Genomic DNA, 23,188 nt, shown 5'->3' on the forward strand with positions numbered 1-23,188 from the left:
TGAAAGTAGTATTAATCTTGTTTATGTAAACCAAACTGACACCTAGCTGAGGTCTCATTTCTTTAAGTTGTTAAGGATGTATTTCTTTTGAAATGATAAAGAAAGTTACATCAAAATATTGAAGTTACAGCAATAATACAAACTTAAAATGGACCGATCTTGGAAACTGTTGCACATCCATTAAGGGCAGACTTGATTAGCCACCAGTTTAAACAAGTTGACAATACCTCACAGTGCTGGCGAGAAGCTTGAATTTCACATTCATATTTGTTCTTTACAGACTCTAAACAGAGCTCTCTATAGATACCTGCAACCAGACAAATTACAGCATTATTACTTTTTAAAAAAAGATAAGAGTAACTGATTTCAGAATTATCTGTCAAGATTGCTATTGCTAGTCCTAGAGTAATGCACATATGCAAAAAAAAACAAAAAAAAACTATTTTACATATTGACAGTGTTCAGACAGTACACAGAGTATAAAACTTGTATGGAAAAATAACTGACTGAACTCAAGAGGCTGCAGAGAAAAGTGCCCTCAATTTTGTTCACTTCTGTATTTATGCAGACTACAAGTTTATCTTGCTGGCAATATAGGTAGAAAAGAAACTAATTTATCCCACAAAATTCTGTCAATGCAACACAAGATAGACTTACTATGTTACAGCTTTGCCACTTCTGGCTGAGATAACTTGGTGCATTGGAGGAAGACTGTTTCAAGCAGAGAGCGCAATATTTTTTAAAAAGGTACATGTATGTGCATACAGTGCACTAAGATAATGGGGCCACAACCTGGCTGAGGTCTCTAGGTGCTACCGCAGTACTGTGTTTAATAGTAATGAATGGGAGGCTAACAATAATACAGTAATTAATAAGGCAAGAGAAGAGGGCAAAATGTATACAGCCAAAGTTAGTAGTTCTTGGGTATTACTAACTGTTTGGTGGTCTCTAAGCTGTTCTCAAGTGACGGGCCCACATCACAAGCTTCCACAACCATTGATCTTGTGGGCAAACTTATGAGATAGGCCAAAGATTGAATTGGCCTTCACAACATCCCATGCTTAAAGTATAACTGGGTCCAAAAAAATAATTAGGTAAGTTCATGGTGGATAGCTCCATCAATGGCTATTAGCCAAAATAGTCAGGGACAAACACCATGCTCTGGGTGTCCCTAAACCGCTGACCGCCAGAAATGGAACTGGACGACAGAAGATGGATCACCTAAGAAATTGCCCTGTTTTGTTCATTCCCTCTGAAGCATCTGGCAGCAGCCACTATCGGAAGACAGGTTACTGGGCTAGATGGACCAATGGTCCAACCCAGTATGGCTATTCTTGTGTTCACCTGTGTGACCTAGGAGGACAAGCTTCTTGCTTGGAAAACATGGGAACTGAAGTGCTCATCTGTGGGGAACGGATAAAGCACACGACCAATGTGGTTGCAAGCTGACTCAAACTCTGTTTATTACAAGCTTTCTTTTATAGTCTCTTAACATTACATAACACAATTAGGCTATAATTACACATCTACTGATTGGACGAGAAGGAGAATCATGTGTTTATCACATGTATAGCCCCACACCGATTGGTTCAATTGTTCCTTACATAAGGCCTCATCTTATATAACCACCAGGGGGCCTTACATAAGGCCTCATCTTATGTAACCACCAGGGGGCCTTACATAAGGCCATGATTTATTGCCAGGCAAGTGTCCCATCGTGACCCTTACCCTCTCATGGAAATTTACATCCCCACACTCTTCCATTCTTATTAGTGGTCCATGTTTCTCTTCTCTAACTGGAGAACTTGAATCTCCTGGACAGTCTCTTGCAGTTTTCAAAAATCACTGAATTCTCTGTAACCTCAAATTCTATTTGCATCCATTTCTGCTCATATAAGTTTTCAATTAAGGGCTCTCAATAGTTAAAACAGAATTAAAAACTGTCTTATGCCAGTACATTTGTTTGCAAATTCAGTTGGTCTTTCACAAAGCATTTCCCCAATAAATGAGTACAAATTAGCAATTTCTCTACTCCCAAGAAAAAAAAAGTCTTTTAAAAATTAAAAGGGCATTTTACACACCGATTTGAATAACCACTTTTATTAAAAAATTGTGTCAGCAAATATTCGCTTTTAAAAACTTTCAGCCTGCTTCTCCAACCCTCCCTACACAACAGATGTCAGATTAACATCTTAATCTAGCAATAAGAGACCTAGAATGAACAATTTCTATCACTGAAGTTTTACTCATTTATATCCCCCATCTAACACTGTGAAGAGTTAAGATGTTAGAAGACAAATCATCACGTTTCTTAAATGTTCTTCTCATACTCAGTGAACTGCTTACCAACAAAACATCTTTTCAACTCACTTTTGGGTAATGAGAATATAGTATGGGTAACAGTTTTAGATATTTTTAGAGTTTAAGAAATAGAATTACTATAAAATAAAACTGAAATGAATGCTATTACTGATTAATGGGACATGATAATATAGCACTTCGGATTCAGGCTAGAATTAAAACTCCAAGTTAGTGGAGTGCACTTGCATATCGGTGTGAAACAGCATCTAAGCAAGTTGGCTAAAGAAGTGAAGAGGCTGATAAAGTGTGCTGAGAAAAAATTTGGACTATTTGTTTTAAATCTTTTATCATTTGTTTATAACCTCCCTGGTTGCTAACTGACTGATGGCTGTGTAGCCCAAGGTCCAGTGTGTTTCAGCAGCAGCAGTAAGAACTATAAGTGGACTACAAACTGCTGCATGTTGGGAAAACTTCCTGGGTCCTGCCAGAAGTACCCTCTGCCTTCCCAGCAGGAAGTTTTAGCATTGAAGCAGGGATCCTGAAGCAAGCAGAGAAGAGGCTGCTGGACTGCAATCCTGATGTTTCCTTACAAAATGAAGCTTTGTTTCTGGTCGTTTGTCTCAGCGGGTCTTTACTGAGGTGACCACATGCTGGCACACAATGCCAAGCACACTGAGGAATCTCAAGCCCAGTTCCCCAAAGTTTTGTAAAAAGCTACAAGGCAGACATACCCGATTCTTGTACAATCTCAAACTGGGATGGTGAACAGTAGGGGGATTACAGATGGAACAACCAAAAAACTGTTGAGCTGTATGTCAAATACCATGACAATTTAGAAAACTTCTGTAGCAAAGAATGTAACAACCTGTTTAATGTATTAAACATGAAAAGCTTCTCAAAATTATCTGAGTTTTCCTCTCCAAGAAGTAGGACTATGTGTATCTGTATTTGGATGATTCATGGTAAGGGTGGTGTTCCTTAACACTGAGAACAAGACTACTGACTATGTTAAATATCCCAACCGTGGATAACATTGGTATGTGCGTGTATGGAAGATCTTGCACTTTTCAGAGGACAAATCACAGTATTATAATGCAAATGAACTGAGTAGCTTTCCTCTTCAAATAATTTGTTCAAGAATGAGGTCTAATATTGCTTTATGTCAGCACCTTTCATAGTATTTGAGTTGCTATGTCAGTTTTCTATGATCCCAGCCGGGGCGGCGAGTTGTATGGGCCTGTGGTGCCCGGGCTCCATGAATATTCAGGGCCTGGGGGTCCAGGTCCACCAATGTTCGGGGCCGGATCTCTCCCCCGGCCCCGCCTGCTGCTCCCACGTGCCTCTCGGCCCTCCCTGCTGCCTCCGGGCGATTTAAAAGGGCCCAGGGGTCCCCAGCTACTGCCACCACCGGCAGCGCAGCAGGACTGGCTACACTGTGACATGGGCAGTGTAGTCACCCTTTATAGCCATGGGAGAGCTCTCCCGGCAATAAAAAAATAACCATCCCGAACGAGGGGCAAGCACGGTCTATACTGACGCTTTTCAACGCTAAAACTTTTGTCGTTCAGGGGTGTGTTTTCTCACACCCCTGAACGACTAAATTTTTAGCGCTGAAAGTGGAAGTGTAGACACAGCCTAAGGCGGCTTCCTGCCCGCTCCGCTTTGGCAAGTGGCCAGCACATCCCTGCAGCCCCGGGGTGTGTGTGTGTGTGTGGTGTGTGTGTCCACACACTGCCCCTGCCCCAACCGCGGAGCCACTGCCAGAGGGGTGTGCAGGCCGCTTTCGGGAGCTGGCACCGCCCCAGGTAACCACCGACCCCCTGCTGCACCCCAACCTCCTACCCCATCCCAGAAAGTCACCATTGATGTAGTGTCAGTGTGGATACTGTGTTGCTTACATCAACTGTTAGTGGCTTTCAGGAACCATCCCACAATGCCTCACACTGACAATACAATTGGTACAAGAACTCCTAGTAAGGGTGCGCACTGCCAACATAAGTAGCCAAGCGTGCATACACACACACACAAGTGATTTGATAACTGCAGTGACTGTATTCTGACGTAAGTTAGGTCAACATAATTTAGTAGTGTAGACATGGCCTGACAACATAACTTGTGCAGGGAATGCAGGAAAAGTAGGTTGCAAGAGTTTCTTCTAGAGCAGTGGTTCTCAACCAGGGGTACACATACCACTTGGAGTACTCTGAGGTCTTCCAGGGGGTACATCAACTCATCTAGATAGTGGCCTAGTTTTACAACAGGCTACATAAAAATCACTACCAAAACCAGTACAAACTAAAATTTCACACGACTTCTTTATACTGCTCTATATATGCTATACACTGTAATGCAAGTCCAATATTTATATTCCAATTGATTTTATAATCACATGGTAAAAATGAGAAAGTAAGCAAATTTTCAGTAATTGTGTGCTATGATACTTTTGTATTTTTATGTCTGATTTTGTAAGCAAGTAGTTTAAGCGAGGTGAAACTTGGGGGTACACTAGACTAATCAGACTCCTGAAAGGGGTACAGTAGTCTGGAAAGATTCAGAACCACTGTTCTAGAGGCCAGGGTTTCCTGAGTGACAATAAGAAACCCAAAAAGTGAACAAGGAGTCTGTCCACACTAGCATGGTCCAAGTGAAGCAAATGGAAGCTGCTGAAGCTTACTTCATTATTTCCCCTCGGGGAGGAGTTTACCATCATGTACATCAAGTTCTTTGATAGGAAGTCTCCTCATAGGAAATGCTGTGTCCTTCTCCAGATAAAAGCTGTGTTTAATTTGAGCAGGCTCATTAGTAGGGCCCTACCAAATTCACAGCTGTGAAAAATGCGTCATGGACTGTGAAATCTGGTCTTTTGTGTACTTTTACCCTATACTATACAGATTTCACCAGTGTTTTTCAAACTGGGAATCCCGACCCAAAAGGAGGCCATGGGGGAGAGGGGAGTTGAAAGGTTATATTGGGGGTGGGGTCGCGGTATTGCCACCCTTACTTCTGTGCTACCTTCAGAGCTGGGCAGCCAGAGAGCAGCAGCTTCTGGCCAGGTGCCCAGCTCTGAAGGCAGCGCCCCACCAGCAGCAGTGCAGAAGTAAGGGTAACAATACCATACCATGCCATCCTTACTTCTGCGCCGTTGCTGGCGATGGCGCTGCCTTCAGAGCTGGGCTCCCGGCCAGCAGCCACTGCTCTCCAGCCACCCAGCTCTGAAGCAGCATTGCAGAAGTAAGGGTGGCAATACTGTGACCCCTCCTACAATAACTTTGTTTCTCCACCCAAGTTCCTTTTGGGTCAGGACCCCTACAATTACAGCACTGAAATTTCAGAAATCATGAAATTTATGATTTTCTAAAAATCTTATTACCATGAAATTAACCAAAATGGACCATGAATTTGGTAGGGCCCTACTCATTAGGTAAATCCTATCCCTACCGACACTGCAAAAAAGTTTACCTTTCTTTCCAGCCTTTTGGTCTTTGCAGATTCTAATGATGTCCTCCAAGGCAGCAGGTAAGGGAATGTATAGTTCTAGTTTGGTCCCTGACAGACAGTCTCATCCTCCTGCCCTCTCTCTTTTAAGGGCAAGGGGGAGACCAGGGGGGAGACCAGGAAGAATTATCCAGCAAGCTCTAGTCTTGCTACTACCCTGTGTGGGTCTCGTACTATTCTGGGACAAATAGTACAAGACAAACTTCATTCTCCTAAGCTTCCTGCTCAGCTTCTGATAGCTGACCCTTAATTCCAGCAGTAATCCATCTGTTTAGATTTCATAGCTTTCTTTTTCCTTACTGTTTTCTCAAGATTTGAGAAAAGCCATTTTTGAGTCTAGTGATTATGATTGCTTCCACAACTAACCCAGGCTTTTGGAGTTCTCTAGAACCAACTCCTCTGAATCTGATTCAGAGAGATGACTAGTCTGAGTGGGGAAGACCATGAATTTCTTCTTCAACTTGAAATGTATTCGTGATACAGTAGCTCCGACTGGGTAAGGCCTGCTTACTTTTCTCTCTCTCTCTCTGCCTTTTAGGGTTACTCTCAGATTCTGAAGGAGACAGGGTAATGGGCTCCCCAACTGCACTGAAGATGTGAATGGGTCAGGGAATCTCAATATATTGCCTCTCCATACCATTGTGACTCCAGACTCAGTACTTGCAGTCAGTAGCGTAGCTAGGGGGGAGCAGGGAAGCGGCCGCTCTCCTGCTGAGCACAAGCGGCGCCTTTTCAATTTCTTGGTGCCTTTTTAATTTTTACTCACCCAGCGGCGCTTTTACTGACGGGGTGGCGCGCCGGGTCTTCGGCGGCGGGTCCTTCACTTACTCCAGGTGTGTTCAGCGGCACCAAATGCCGCCGCCGAAATGCCGCTGAAGACCCACGGAGCGAGTGAAGGACCCGCCGCCGAACTGCCGCCGAAGACCCAGCGCGCCGCCCCGTCAGTAAACGTGCCGCTGGGTGAGTAAAACCGCTGCAGCGGGTGGCGCCTTTTTTGGTGATCACTCCCCCGTTTGCTACACCTGGCTACACCACTGCTTGCAGTACAGGTCTGAGGTTTGAGCCAGGGGATCCAAGACCTAGGTTAGGATAACAGGGCACATTACAACAACATATGTCAATCCCAGGGGAAAGACCAATTCTGAAGAGGATATCTAGGATTGAAGAAGGGTTAGGTGATCTTTCTGGGGGAAAGAATGACTAGCCCCCGAAATCCTAAGTTATCCTTGTCCTTATATGAGGGAGCAGTAGGGAAAACCCCATTGAGAGGAACCCACAGAATAAAGAGAAGATCCCTCTTGATCCTCTGGGCCTGACCTGCTTTTGCTTCGTGGCCTGGAGTTGAGTGATGAGGAAAAAGATTTTGGCAGTGCTTGTGATCACCAGCACTAATGATGCAAGCCAAGGCAGTTTTGCACTTTTTCAGATTGTTTAGCTGTATTTCATTTCTGCTGGTTCTCCCTTCAGAGGAGGTAGGCATGGTTCCTCGTGGCTCTTTTCTAACCTGTGCTAGGGGACACCTCTCTCCTACCACAGACAGGTTGACCATCTGTGGATTAATCTGGTTGAAGAGGTCACCATCCAAAAACTTCGTAATGGGGTAGAACAAGAGGAGCAGATCTTTGTTTTCCTCTTCAATTTCTTTGTCATGTCAGCGTACCATGTAACTGCCATGAGGCATGGCTAATACTCTACCTCAGCAGACAAAACGGAGTTGACAAGAGTTCTTATTAAAACTGTATCCAGATGTTAAGATCCAATTTAGCTAAACGCTTGGAGTTTAAAATTCCTGGAATTATTTGTTTTTTCTTTTTTGGGGTCAGAATTGCACACCTGCTGTAGACCCATTGTTAAGGAATTTACATGCCCTATATCCTCTGCACAGTAAGGTCTGGAGACATGGATTACAAGGCAGCTGAACTGGTTATACAAAACTATAACCAGAAACTATTTTAGACAGTGTTAGAATATATTCAGTGTGTTAGATGTTAAAAATTACACGCTTAAGTGTGCTTGTGTGTCATATTGTCTTCTAGCACTGTACGTTAAGGGATCTAACAAGTTCTAATAAAATACAGTAGCAGTTTTAAAGTTTGTAAAAGACAACTCACATCACAACTCAAAACAAGATTTTTAAAGCCATAAAAAAGTACTCAAAAATTTTATCAATTTGAGATTAATCTAAGGGCAAAAGTCTCCTTCACATTTTCATATCCTTTATTTTTGAAATCCTCCGACACTAATAGAAATAGCAGCCCTTATTAATGCAGAAGTGTAATCATTTTGTACAATGCTACAGAGACAGAGAACAGATGCGGCACAAGTTAACATCACACTACCTAGAGTTTAATCAGCCGGTACCTTGAGGAGACAGACAGACAATCTATTACAATGTTGGCTTCTGCTAAAAAAAGGGTCCATTAGATTTCTCTTCTGAGGTATTACAAATTTATAATAGTCACATGTTCTAGAATGAGTCACCTGACTTTAAAGTTGCATAGTAGATCTACACTGTTAAACAGCAACAATCATGTCACATTCCTACCTGCCACCTTTGTTCGGATTTGCATGTTTTCTTGTAAAGCTGCCAATGGTTCCAAGTATTCTTGTGCCTTTCCAGCTATGACCTCCTGTAGTTTTGCATCCACTTGGCTTAATCTTTCTTTGTAAAGTCTTAAAATAAAAATGTAGTGCATTACTTAAGAGCCAATATAAGCAGAATAGCAGAAATGACAGTTTCGTATGCAAGAATTGTTTAGATGATCCCATATCTACAATCATAAAGTTTAATAATCCCATGACAGATATACTAAAACCTAGAAATCTAAATCTGTTGCCACTCTAAATTCCAAGACAAAAGTCACTTTTCAAGTAAACTATTTTCTTTTTGTATACTTCACCCTTCTAGGAAAGATGTACAAGCATAGCATTTCTATCCCTTCTTTCTGAAGGTGGAATCACAGATATTAATGGCATTGCAGAGTATGATCGCTTCACTAAAAAAAAAAAAAAAACCACAATACACTTTCCCCTTGGTGTTGGTGACTAGGAACTGGTGATGGTATACAGAAACTTTTACGACGATTACCCAGATTGGCAGCAACTGACTTATCAAATAACACTACATGCAAAAAGATGAGCAACCTACATGGAAAGATGAGCCTTCATATCAGTTCTCAGTGGACAGATTCTGCATACCACATAAAATATTCCCACCATAACACTAACTGGCACCTTCAGCTAAGATATCGCATACTCAACTGGCATGGAAAGTGAGCGGATATTTTAAAACCTCTAAAATTGTTCCCTTCTGAACAAGCTGATATTAATTGGCAGAGCGATGTGGGAAGAGTCCTTTACCTACAGAACAGACAGGTTAAGTCTGAAGATCACAATGTATCTATCAAACAGTTTTTCCAGTTCGTAAGACAACAGAGCCCCATTCTCAAGTGGAGCCTCTGGGTTCAATAGTGATAACTTTTAAAAAGTGTTGCAGATCAGTTAAGTTGAAAGCTGAATGGTCAACCATCAATACTAGCTCACCTGCTTGTTTTAGTTCTCACTTCATGTCTATTAAAGATAAACCTATCTAGAGCAGTGAAGGAGAGAAGTAGGCTGATAGAACTTAAATAGGTATCAATTGCTGCTAAAGCACAAATTTTTGACCTTACAGAATTATTTCTGAAAACAAAATCTAAATGACAATTCAAAACACACTTTATTGGTGAGACTATCAGCTGAGAGAGAAGTCAAATTTTGCAGTCTGTTATACTGATGTTGAAAACTTAATTTTAGACAGGCTTTTAATTAATGCTGGGGGAATGCCTCTGGTTGCATATATACTGGTACCAATGACATAGGGAAGCAAAAGGGGTCCTGATGCCACCCCCACAAGAATGCAGGTCTACATATATCCCCTCAGCATTCTGGGACAGGAGACTCATGCTGGCACCTCCACCCAGCAACTGCATTTGAGATCCCCTTTCTTACTCTAAATCTACATTTATCTTCCCCCTAAAAATTCTACTGAGAGAATAAAGTAGAAATTTGACTACCCGCACAATTATTTCATCTCAGAATGCCAATTTAACACTATGCTCTTTAAAAAGAGTCAACAGCTGCTGGAATGGTAGAATCCTCTTCCAGATAAGAGTAATTCCTGCAACACAGGAAAAGAAAGACTGACTGTTCGTGGTCACTTATAGCACTACTGAAAGAATGAGCCCCCAAAGGAAGAGACTTTTTAAAAATGTTTGACTACTTACTGATCTTTGAGGTCTGTAAATTGTTTTTCAAGATTGGACATTTCATCTAAGCATTCCATTCTTCTTCTTTCACAGTCCTCATCATCCATTTCTGAAAATTAAAAGGGTTTTTTTGGGAGAATATCTCAGAATAAATTTATTGGAAATGAAGTTACCAGTTTTATACAACTGAAACCCAAGCTAACAATAAACAATTTATGAAAAACTGAGCCAGCTACTGATGTTCTGTAAGCTAAAAGTTTAAGAGATATTAGTCCCTGCTGAAGACAATTCCAAATTTCAAAGCTACCTTACATTTGCTGTGGTATTATAAAAGAAATTAACCTAACTGGGTTTCTTCTAGAATTAGAAGAAATGGAGATCAGTTTAGTTAGTTGAAGCAATAGCAATCCACACAAAATGAGTGCATAGTCCATGGAGTTATATTGGTTATCCATAGACTGATATTTTGTATAGATTAACCTCCACTAAAAAAAGAAAGTCATAGTTCTTCAGTTTTGAAGACTATTTTCATTATATTAATTGCTTTCTTGGTTTTGCAGCCAAAAGAGCTCATGTATAGGAATCTCCCTCATTTATCTTAGTGACTATTTAAATAAATATTTTAAAGCAATGCAATAAAAACAGATTCATCACCATTGCCAGAGTTATTTTATTGACATTTCTGAATATTTCCTTAAATATACTTGCATTTAGAGATCAAAGTACCATTTTTTTAAAAAGCAAGGAATGTTGGATTTTGGCAAAGCTCTTCTGCCAGACTTTCCCTAAAAACTTTGCTTGACACCTCCTATTACCATAGAGGTATGCAGAGGCTTAGTTGCTTTCTTAATTTAGATGCAGATAAATGTTAAATGTCCTAGAAATGGAGAGAATCCCCGATGGTATTGGATACGTGCTCCAAAATATTGAATGTAAATCTTATCTTTTTTCAGGGTGGAATTTGCCTTTTTGTTCTCTATAATGTACAAGAGAACTTGAAAAGTGTTTTTCCACAAGAGTTTCTGCTTTGTTTCCCCCACACACACACACCCTCTTTTAGGAGTTTCTCACCTAATCTTTCCCAGAGGACTTCTTGGCAGAAGAGAAGGGAAAGTGTCTCAAAAAATGCGTATTGTGAGCTCTCACCACTCAAAGGCAGGGGAGTCAGAAGAAAGTTAGCTGGATGCACCAGAGTTCAGCAAGCATGAACAAAAACAAAATTTTAAGTGCGGACACTAAGTTATTTAAAGGACATTTCTGTTCACCCCTACAATATCATGGAATGGAGACAAGAGAATTTCATTAGCACTGAATGTCACAGATCTATTAATGAGGACAGACATAATTCTCTTGTACACAGACAGGTCATCCCCTAGAGCAATTGGTGCCGTCTCTGTACAATACCTTGTACCTAGACTCCAAAATAACCAGGATACCAGCAAAGCACTGTTGACTCAGGAGCTTTTTTGACTAGCTTCTTGACTAGCTTGCCTGGAAAACAGAGACAAGGTGGGTTTGAGAATACCACCTTTTTTTTTTTGGTTCAACTTCTGTTCATGATAGAGATATAACCTCCTGAAGAAAAGCGTATCGGATGGTAACTGGCAAGGTCACTAGGATTTAGTAGTAGTGGTGGTGGCAGCAGCATCTTTAGCACTGGTCAGGCTATTGTCTATTTCTTGGTTAGAAAGGAGAATTTCCTATTTGAGAGACATGCTACCATCTTTTAGGAATGGTTCCAAGTGTTCTCAGCTCTTTTATTAGCTTGGAAGGGTTAAAGACACATGTGACAGTTCCAGTTGCTGTTAGTATTTCCATGACTACTACTTGGACAGACAGGCTGCATTGTTTGAGAGGAAGGGTTGTCTTAGACCCATTGTTCTTGATGTCCCCATGAGGCCACTTCAGATAGGAGTTCTCTCTCTGTGAAGTACAGTGACAATTCCTCACAGATATCCAGATGGAGAGAGTCTGGATTACAACACCAGTTCCGGTCCCAAGGAGCTCTGCTAGGTACGACCTTTTGCCTCCTCCTTAACTGCAGCATAAGTTTGCCATGGGGAATTTTAACAAAGTGTCTGTATCAGACTGATTTATACAAGTACCACTCAAGTCTTCAGCCTCCTTATTTTTTGTTAAACATAGCAATCTACATGGGTGATGACATGGAAGGCAGAGCTTCAATGCCTGCATATCAACAGTTGTCATGTGGTGATAAATGTAGTGCTTGCTGGTTTCTTCCACTCCTAGGCTTCTCGGCTGGATGGAATCTTCTGCAACTACACTGTAATTGGGAGTGGCGTTTAAGCTTTTGGGGGTGGGGGGCAAACTTTGGTGATAGTTTCTTTGTGCCTGGAGACATGATGAAAGGGAGGAAAGGAACAATTTATTATTTGCATTCCATCAGCCTCTAGGAGCCTCAGTCAAGGACCAGGATCCCATAATGCTGTGCGTTCATACAGTGCCTAGCAAAAAGTTGGTCCCGCCAGGGTTATAAAATGTAGCACAGCATCACACACACGTCTTGATTCTCAAAGGTACTGGGAACCCAAAAGTCCAGCTGAAGTTAATGGAAGTTGTGGGTGCTAGACATCTCTGAAAAAGTCAGGCGTGTTCAAAGTTTATTACTTTACACAGCATGGCTTTTTTTTTTTTTTTTTTTTTTTAAATGTATTGTGCACACAGCAAAATACAGATTAGCGGAGTAAGACAAACCAGATGCAAGACTGAATTTCTTACTTTCCTGCTTGAGGTAGCTGTATAAACCAGGGGTAGGCAACTTGCGGCATGTGTGCCAAAGACGGCACGCGAGCTGATTTTCAGTGGCACTCACACTGCCTAGGTCCTGGCCACCGGTCTGGGGGGCTCTGCATTTTAATTTAATTTTAAATGAAGCTTCTTAAAACATTTTAAAAACCTTATTTACTTTACATACAACAATAGTTTAGTTCTATAGTATAGACATAGAAAGGGACCTTCTCAAAATGTTTAAATGTATTACTGGCACGCAAAACCTTAAATTAGAGTGAATAAATGAAGACTTGGCACCCCACTTCTGAAAGGTTGCCGACCCCTGGTATAAATTCTAAACTGATTTTCTAAGGCAAAAAAGTTACCTGCATATACATAGTATACTAATTTAAAGAGGCAACACCTCCGTATTGAGTAAACAACAGTGACTACCACAACTTTGTGCAAAAAACCCTCTCAAACTGAAAGAAATCCAGCAAAATATGGACTACCTTGCAAAAGCTGGTGAAAAATTGCTTTGAATTATACATTTTCCCTTGCAAGATGCTCCTGACCCTGCAAATTTGGCGATTAAAAATGTTTAAACTCAATGTGCATACCTTATTCTCGAGCAACACAAGTAACTGTGTGGTTATTGCAGCTCAGTTTCCCTTATAAACCTAAGTTTGCTCACCAATCTAGTCACCTCAGCCTGAAAACTGACAGGTTAGGTTTACAGCAGATAGAATTTTCCTACAAAAATTGAGGCAAATTGAGGTTGATGTGTCACAACCACACTAATACAATGAACTATATACAAGGGTGAAGAATCACCAGATTTCTACTGCATTAATAACCCAAAGTCACTTTAAAAATAGCCCAATCTGTATACTGAAGTGAAGATTTTTATAAAATACATTGTTATTTGATGTATAGACCAAACAAAAGCTTTAATTAGATACCTAGTACAGATTTGATTAAAAAAAAAAAAAAAGCTACATGCCCCAGCAGAAGTTCATCCACGTTAGCAACAAAGCTATGAGATGGCAATCAAATTCAAAAATCAAAACCCCCATTCTGGTACCTGTATCCCAAGAGAGGGTTGGCAGATGTTTCAAACAAAATATGGCTAATGACAGAATTAAAAATAGCAGTCTTCGTCAGAAGTAGAATGCTTCTGTTGGTGGTCACACATATCACCAGTGAACAGTGCAATCATTTCATTGGTGCAAACTGTTCTCAACAGATTTTGTGTCACTGCATATATGCTCCAACACAAAGAATGTTTTTTAAAAGTTCCTCTTGCATCTTGTTGCACAGTTTTGTTTTTATCAAGTTCATCTGAGAAAATCTTTCAACTGCAGTGTTGCTAGAAGGTAGCGACAGCAACAAAAGAGCAAATAAACCAAGTCCACTAAGTCTTTGTCCCCAGCAGCAGTGTGTTCGAGAACTTCAACCCAAATCTACTCTACTTAGTTGTCTTGAGTATGCCAGTGAACCATAGGCAAAACTCTTTACTGCTGCTTCAACTGTTCAAGGTCTCTACAAAACAATGGTTGATATTTCATCTAGGTCATGCAGGGTTTAGCACAATACAAAGACTTAGTACTGAAAGAGATTTAATCACTGAACGTTTGATGGTGATCTCTGTTTCACAAATTCCAACAAGAAATCTCGACACCTACTTTTGATGTCTTTGACAACAGGAACACTTAGTGTGTATTTTGAAAGTTCCAGCTGAAAAGCTACTCCAAAATAGACTGCACAAAATGGTAAGTAATTTGACTCAAAGGTGAGGTCTTAGTTTAACACAGCGGTCCAGTTCTCAAAAAACACACTGTTTCACAACCCTCACCACAAGGCTCTGGTAGAATGTCATCAATTCCTGCAGCAGCTTTCCTGCATTAGTTCTTTCCAACTGAAACATTTGGTTTATCCTCCAGGCTTCCTGCAGGTTTGGACATAGAAAAGTCAGGTACATTTTATTCACCTGATCACTGTACAGATGATAAAGAAGTTCGGCATCATAGTAAAAAACAAAGAACGAAACTATCTGAAAGTTTAGCTTCAGTTTGAACTGATCAAGAGCCCTGTTCACATAGGGACTAATGGAAAGCCATCTTGTGCCAGAAAGCTTCATCAAACTGTGTTGCTAAGCAGGGTGGCTGTTTCATTGCCTGAAAGAGCTCCAGCTGCTACACAACGACTCCTCCATATGAGTTTCAATAAGCAAGCCTTGAGGTCACGAACCCATCATCAATACAGCGGAATCTGTGTCCAATAAGATGGGGTGCAATCTCATAGACAGTCATATATGGAATTGTGTGTTCTTCTGTTACCACAGAAGGTACTCAATATTGTTTGATGCAAATTAGCTCTACTCCCTCATAAGGCTGCTACCAACTTAACTTCAATGTAAACGTAACAGGGAAGACTAATGAGGAGATTCTTAGCCAGGTGCTCACGACTGTGAATACCAACCTCAGGGCAGACTGTTACAAACCAGGTTACTCCCAGTCCCAAAGGACCAGTCACATACACGAGGTCAACTGCACCTTAGACCTCACACCAAAGATGCTTGTAGCCAATCCTATAACAAACTAAAGATTTATTAACTAAGAAAAAGAAATAAGTTATTTACAAGGTTAATGCAGGTAAACATACACACACATATGAGTTACAATCTTAGGTTCCAAAAGGTAATAGAAGCTGATGCACCACGCAAGCTTTCTACATCCTTTATAGCTAATCCAAGCTAAGCAGCATGGGGATTTCATGCTTATTCTTAGAAATATTGCCCTCTCCAAATGCCAAGCAGCACAGTGATACAGTTCCTTCTGATCATGAATTTTTATTCCCTTCTCCCAGAGTTCAAACTCGTGGGACAAGTGTTTGCACCCATCTCCTCTTCATGGGTGTGGGGAGAGGAGGGAAAAGGCAATCAGTCAACAAAGTCTTTGTTCTTTGATGTTTCACAATGGTTCATTTGGCTGCAATGGGGCTTCTTGTGTACAGGACAAGTAATTTACATTAATTAATGCTGTTTGGTGAGTTACACAGTTAGAGGTTTATAATGCAAACATTCAATATAACTTTATACCACAAGATACAGCTGTTATAAGTGAGATCAATACATGCAGCATCCTACAAACATTTAATCAAATCTAAACACATTCTTATAAACATAAGTTCTATTTTAACAATACTAACATATAGGTGAGCCAGAAAGGCTTCCAGATATGCATTTGTCAGTGTTTAGGGAGGCCTAGGCATGAGCAGGCATCTGGTCTGCCAGCATCACAATGGTACAGTTTACATTTGATGTAAACAGTTGTGTTGTCCACATGCTGTTGGCACCTCAAACTATGCTGTCTCACCAGCTCTCCCACTGGCTCATACAGTTGAACAGCATGGTGGAATGATTGAACATTGGTACTCCACAAGTGAGGAGAGCTTTGGTGGTGAACAAGAGCAGGCCACAGTGAACTTTTGGGCTCCTTCTGAAAGGAAGGACGTCAGCCATTTCAGAGAGTTTCCATTCACCCCAGCAGCTTATGAGAGGTTGGCAGGGAGTTCTGTATCAGACTCCACAGTTCGCATACACACACAAATTCAGAGAACAAGAGTAATATTAGATCAGAAAGGGCCCTGGAATTTTTAGATACAAAATTACAATTTGAAATTAAGTTATATTTAACACAGAAGAGGACTTCTGTTGATTAAAATATTATTTTACTGTTAACAGGCAAGAAGCAACAATAGGATGGGACAAATTATTCATTATTGACTAAAGACTAGATGCAACAAGTAAACAAGTAAGGGGAAGAGGCAACGAAGACAATAGTAATAAGATCAGAAAGTTACATGGACTGAAAATATGCACAACTTACTGGCTCCAAGTAATTTAGTTGTTTTTTAAAATATCCTATCAAGCCATAGCCCATTGCTTGACGTGAACATTTGCAACAGTCATAGCCTGTTATTGGCTTGCATTGCAGACAGCATAAATATGAGGAGGAAAAAACCTTCCTACTCTTACCTTTAGCTCCCTTATATAATTACCCCAACAATTTACTCCTCAGGATGTCTGCCTCACACAAGGCAGGAAGGCAAACAGGGTCCTAAAGTTTCTTCCACTTTGTTCCACGGTTCAGGTGGGTCTCAGCTAGGTTTCAGGTTTCAGACATGTTTCAGTAAGTAATTTTTGTAACTAATGCTTTGTTTCCAAATAATTAGTATTTGTTTACTTCATAAACAGATATCATGGGATTTTAAATCAAGTTAAGCAACCTCAACCCCAATCCTCCTTGAGAATCAGTGGTCCTCTGGACCCTTTCCCCCCTGCATAACGTACTGGGTAGTGTGAATGTGTACTCTTATCTGCTACAATGTGGAATGCACCACCTCAAAGTGTGGGAGAATAATGCCCTCTTCCAGCTGCAGTTAACACCACCATAGACCCTCCATTTCTACATCTGTGTACATACATACACAAGCCAGAATGACCTTCCACCTAGCAGAAGGAAGTGTTTCATGTATACATAACACATATGGAATGGCACACCCTCATGATCAACTGGATTTATCATGCACCTCTGACTGACTCACCTGCACTCTGCCCACTAATCCATCTCCACTAGGATTATTAGTAACATTTCCAACCTCCAAATAGCTTTAAAGTATCTTTAAAAATACTGCCAGTAGTTTATTATATTCCCTATCTCCCAAAATTTGGTATTTCTTCCCTAAGGTTACCCAAACTTGAGAAGCATGATGGGTAATAGTCCTGGAAAAGTAACGGGTTTAAGGTCAGATATCTCACTGCCCTTCAGGTGAGGATTTATAGAGACGGAGATATCACTTCCCAAAAGATCACTCATTTCTAGACCTGGGATGCCTCAGGCTATTAAAAATCACAACTTTATGTATGGGAGAATTGGTTTAGGTAATTTTGGTATGTTTCTAAAATGTATTACAATTTCTTCTCCCTCTAAAGCCTGAAGGGTGGGACTTGTGGTAATTAGGGCAGCCTGTCTTAAAGGTAAAGATAGTAAAAATAGTATTTAAAGTAAATTTCTGAATTAGCTCTCCTATAAGATGTGGCCAATACAGATATACCAAAGGTGTCCTACAAAATGTCTGAGTTCTCATCTGAGATGATGAGCATAACTTGTGGCTTTGACATTCATCACTAATATGTAGGGCCCTACCAAATTCACAGCCATGAAAAACACATCACAGACCAGGAGATCTGGTCCTCCCCCCCCGGCCGTGAAATCTGGTCTTGTGTGCTTTTACCCTATACAATACAGATTTCGGGGGGGGGGGGGGGGAGGGGTGTGTGGAGATCAGCGTTTCTCAAATTGGAGTGCCTGACCCAAAAAGGAGTTGCAGGGGGAGGTCACAAGGTTATTTTAAGGGGATCACAGTATTGCTACCCTTACTTTTGCGCTGCTTTCAGAGCTGGGATGCCGGAGAGTGACAGCTGTTGGCTGGGTGCCCAACTCTGAATGTAATGCCGCACCTACAGCAGCGCAGAAGAAAAGGTGGCAATACCATACCTTGCCACCCTTACTTCTGTGCTGCTGTCTTCAGAGGTGGACAGGCTGAGAGTGGCGGCTAAGTAAGGGCCCAGCTCAGCAGGTAGCAGCGCAGAAATAAGAGTGGCAATACCATACCATGCCATTGCCATCCTTACTTCTGTGCTGCTGCTGGTGGCAACTTTGTCTTCAGAGCTGGGCTCCCTGCCAGCAGCTGCTGCTCTCCAGCAGCACAGCTCTGGAGGCAGTGCCATTGCCAGTAACAGTGCAGAAGTAAGGGAAGCAGTACCGCAACCTCCCCTACAATAACCTTGTGATGCCCCTCACAACTCCTTTTTGGGTCAGGACCCCTAAAATTACACTGTGCAATTTCAGATTTAAATAGCTGAAATCATGAAATTTACAGTTTTTAAAATCCTATGACCGTGAAATTGACCAAAATGGACCATGAATTTGGTAGGGCCCTACTAATATGGCATTTCTAAACTCAGGGGAGTCTTGGTGCTCAAGTGCAGATTGTATTGATTGGTTAACTATATCTAAAACTTCTAGACAACACCTGTTGATAAAATAAACCAACTGGAGTTAAATATGTTAAAGGTAAGCTCACCAATTATTTTCAATACTCATCAAAACTTCATTCCATCCAAAGCTTCTTCCCTTGATTTAAAGCAGAATAATTTGCTATCCAACTCAACCTCACTTTTTGCCGGTGTGAAGCAATATAGTAATTCAACTGAGTTCACAGCCACATTAATATGGACACTAAGGTAATTTCTTTTATTGGACCAACTTGGTGGAAGGTATATATTATGCATTAACCCTTATGCTTAACAGCAGGGGTCTCCAAGTCCCGGCCCCCGGGCTATCTGTGGCCCGAGAACCTCCCCACTGTGGACCCTGGAGGAGAGATGCATGCAGCCACGCTGCGGGCAATGTCTGCTGCAGACGCCGCCCGCTGCAACTCCAACTGGCTGGGGGAGAGGGACAGAGATACCATCACTAGTCACCAGGTAGAGTCACCCATGGTGGCAGCATCATTAGTTGCCGGGCAGAGTCAGCCATGGAGGCAGCGTCACTTTTTTCCACGACTATAAACAAGTCAAAATACCGAACACAACTATCTGATGCACACCTTGCTGCAATCCTGAAGGTTTCAACTGCTCAGTCACTGATGCCAAACATCAACAAACTGACAGAACTGAAGCATTCCCAGGTGTCTGGCAAACACTAAAAACTCTCTGGTTGGCAAAGAATTGTATAAAGTTGTATGACAGTTTTATTATTTCTAAGACATTCAAAATAAAAAATACAATATAAACATTTTCTTTTCTGAACACCATCTTCAGTGACATTATTGGCCCGCTGGGAGGATTTGAGGTCTGGCACTAAAGTAAATGGAGTTTGAGACCCCTGCTTAATAGTCTGTCCCAACCTGTATTTAGCTCAGACACTCTGATGTCCTTCCCCTAACCTGAAGAAGAGATCTGTGTTACTGGAAAGACTGTACTGTCCACCAACAGAAGTTGGTCCAATAAGAGACATTACCTCACCTACCTTGTGCATCTCATATCCTGGGACCAACAACACTACCAACAGGTAATTTCTTGTAAGTGATATGTGGTATTTTAAAAATTATATTTATTCCTTGGAAAGTCTTTTCTATGGAACTTTTGATAAGAAATTTTCTGTAGTTTCTTTAAACACCCATAGTTTATTTAAAAATAAAAAAAGCCTTATTATAGATACATAATATTGTCTTGTAAAAGTTAGCAACTGAACTCCTGGCAAGGGACAAGATGCTACAATGCTGTGTATGGGGAGGGGAAAAAAATAGTAACAACTCAAGAAAGACAGATAAGGAGAAGATGCCATGCAGGAAGGGAGCAGGATAAAATCTTCCACGTAGGGGAAGGTGGGAAAGGATGGGCCCCCCAGGTCAGAAAAGGAGAAACTACCAGATAGGCGAAGGGGGCTGTGGCCCCCACATCAGGTAATAGGGCAAGAAGAAACTGACATGCAGAGGGAGTGTGGTGGCACAGGCTGTGGTCCCATGGGGTAAAGCAAAAAGCTGCCATGAACAAGGAGGGGGTGAGACATATCCCCTTGGAAAGAGGAGGCTCAGAAGGTGCCAGGCAAGGGAGGAGGAGCCGTGTCCACAAGCTGCCATGCAGAGGGGGCAGGCCGTACCCCCGTAAAGGGGGATTCACAAGTTGCCCAGCAGGGAAGAGTGTGGGCTGTCACCCCCACCCCACCAAGAGGAAGGGGATTCAGAAGCTGCGGTACAGGGGAGAAAGGGGCAGACGCTGCCGTGCCGGGAGAAGGGAGCGAGCTGAAGGGGGTGGTGGTCAGAGGTGGAGGGGCGGGGTCAGATGCTGCCGTGCGGGGGCTGGGGCGGACTGCGGCCCCCACAGCAGGGGAAGGCGTTAACGGTCCCCGCAGTGTAATTGCGCGAGCGGCCGCCCTTCCCCGGCATTTGCAAACGGCCCCTGGTGCCCCCGCCCACGAACCCGCTCCCCGGTTACCTGAGCTGTCCCCCTCCTCGGACACGGACGAGCTCTCAGTCTCCTCCTCCTCCGAGGAGCTTCCCTCGTTCTCCCCGTAATCCACCTCCATCTCATCGTGGTTGTTCTCCTTCTTCTCCCGGGAATGGACCGGCATCCTCCCCGGAGATACCGCCGAGCCACAGGACCGCCCTTCCCTCCTCCGCCGCCACCAGCTGCTCCGCCTCCTGCCCGCCCTTCAATAAAACCGCGCCATTCCCGCACGCGACACAACGTAACCCAAGTCCCTGCCGCATGGTCTTTCTCGCCGCTTATTGGTGGCTACTGGGCCGGGGGGGCGGCTCCCCCGCCAAACTCAGCAAGTGTGGTAGGCCGTTGTGCAAAGCATCATGGTAATTGTAGTTCGTCTGAGGGGACTGTAGTTTCATAGCCATGGATTAGATAGGGGAGGTGCCAGGCTTGTGATGAGCGCTGGGGCTGGGGAGGTAGAGGTAGGGAATTCCCACCCTCCCCTGCAATCCTTCTGGCGCCAAGGGTGCTGATCTAATTGAAGGGCTCCTTGATGGTTACAGTTTATGAGTTAGAGCTAGGAATATATGCCAGAGCTGGTTTCATCTCCTCCTGTCAGCCTTGCGCAGCATGAGATGGGTCAGGGGATGGACGGACGGGCTGGCTGGCATTTGGGTGAATGGTCACACTCACAGCAGTACCTCCTGGCCTGGACATCAGAACCTGGCCTAGACATCAGAACCTACATCTGAATACTGAGCTTCAGTGTCACTTCAAACAGCAATTCTCCAAAATGCTTAGAGGTTTTTTGTTTTGTCTTTTAACTGGAATTACTCAATTACCATTTACCTCAAATTAGCTAACACGTTTGTACCTTGGTCTGGACAGACCACAAACATTTATGGTTCACCCTAGGCTGAGCCATTTACCATAGGATTAAATCTCTCCAGCTTCCAATCTGGGGTTCAGCTAAGAGAAGCTTGAATAATGGAGGTGACCAGCTCAAAGCTGATAAACTCCATGGGAAAGAAGCAGCAAAGGTAGCAAGGAAGGAGAGCATGGGGGGAAGCAGATGACTGAAACCTTTAAGCTCGTCGCGTAAGAGGGCTTCAGAAGACAAAACTTTTTAGGCAGATGAGAAGCAGGGAGGAGAGCAAGGAGCTGTCTGTTCTCCCTTCCCTGACTATAATGTTTTATGTTTGCCGTTAAACATATAAGAGGTCTGTATTTTTTTCCACAAATGTATGCATGCAACTTTTCAATGGGGGATGAGTTGCATCTGTGGGGATAATCAGGCCCAAGAGTTTCATTGACTTCCCTCCTCCTGACAAAACCAGCCTTGGACAAGCCTTCCAGGTTCTTGGTTAAATTATTAATTAATAATTATGAATAAATTTTAACTCACCTTCACCTATTTATCTTAATGTGGAGCGCTGCTCCGTTAGCCATATTAGCAATTATGTATTTCACAGCTCTTTAAAATCATTAACCACAAAATTGTGAATTAATGACTACCTTATATCTTTTTATACATAGCAGAGAAACGTATTGCTCAGTCAGATCTTATAACTGTATAATAGACTTCCCTCCCCTACTTTCAGAATAAACACTAATAAAGGAAGGCTTCAAAAGAGTTTTGTAACAATGGGGTCCATGTAAGAACCCACAACACAAAATTTCTCTCTTCACTTAAGGTGTGGACTGAAAGTTGGATGTGACAGCATGAATGTTTCCTTAGATGAGATTGGGATGTATTCAAAGATACCGCATGAAGTGTTTAGCACCAACTGGAGTATTGCAGGGGTTCTCAAACTGGGAATATCAAACCACAGCTGAATCACAAGGAGGTGGGATGGGTAGTGAATAGGAAACTGAGGTTTAAGTATGAGACAGACTTACTAACAGCTGTTTTATTAAACTGTAGCTAGAAAGACTTGTCATAGAATGTAAATTATTACATATATTAATGAGGCCCAAAAACACTGGGCCACATAAATCAGTTACCCATTCTCATATGAAGAGGACAAGGAAAAATGACAAACACAAAAGAAAAAAATACAACCATCTTCTGCGTCGCTTAGTACTTCTTGTCTTGTCTGTATATCCTTTGGCAAAACTGGCAAAACCCTCCTAGCGAAGACAAGGTCTACATAAAATACTTATTAATGGTTACAAAACACCATGAAAAACTACATTTCATTGCTTTGTAATTAGAAATCTGCAGCTTCTCTTTTCCCCCAGTGGGATCTCTGAAAGCAGCTCATCCTCTCAACCAGGAGCAGTCAACTGCTACAGAACCTAAAAACCTCATAATTGGGTTCCCTGTTGCATTGTCAGTGATGCCTTACCTAAAGCATTCTTG

The 23,188-nt window shown here is 42.2% G+C and overlaps 1 protein-coding gene across 1 annotated transcript in view; it reads right to left on the reverse strand.

Annotated features, from left to right (window-relative positions):
- BRMS1L (BRMS1 like transcriptional repressor) overlaps window positions 1-21,021 on the reverse strand; it is a 41,766-nt gene extending 20,745 nt beyond the window's left edge. Inside the window, exons 1-4 of the mRNA XM_065403640.1 lie at window positions 20,839-21,021; window positions 10,062-10,152; window positions 8,342-8,469; window positions 228-307 (exon numbers count right to left, since the gene is read on the reverse strand). Of these exons, the coding sequence (XP_065259712.1) occupies window positions 228-307; window positions 8,342-8,469; window positions 10,062-10,152; window positions 20,839-20,974 (435 nt within the window). The 5' untranslated portion in view covers window positions 20,975-21,021. The remainder of the gene's footprint in view (window positions 1-227; window positions 308-8,341; window positions 8,470-10,061; window positions 10,153-20,838) is intronic.
- Window positions 21,022-23,188: the final 2,167 nt, after the last annotated feature.

Source organism: Emys orbicularis, chromosome 4 (assembly GCF_028017835.1).
Source record: "Emys orbicularis isolate rEmyOrb1 chromosome 4, rEmyOrb1.hap1, whole genome shotgun sequence".
Taxonomy (NCBI): domain Eukaryota; kingdom Metazoa; phylum Chordata; order Testudines; family Emydidae; genus Emys; species Emys orbicularis.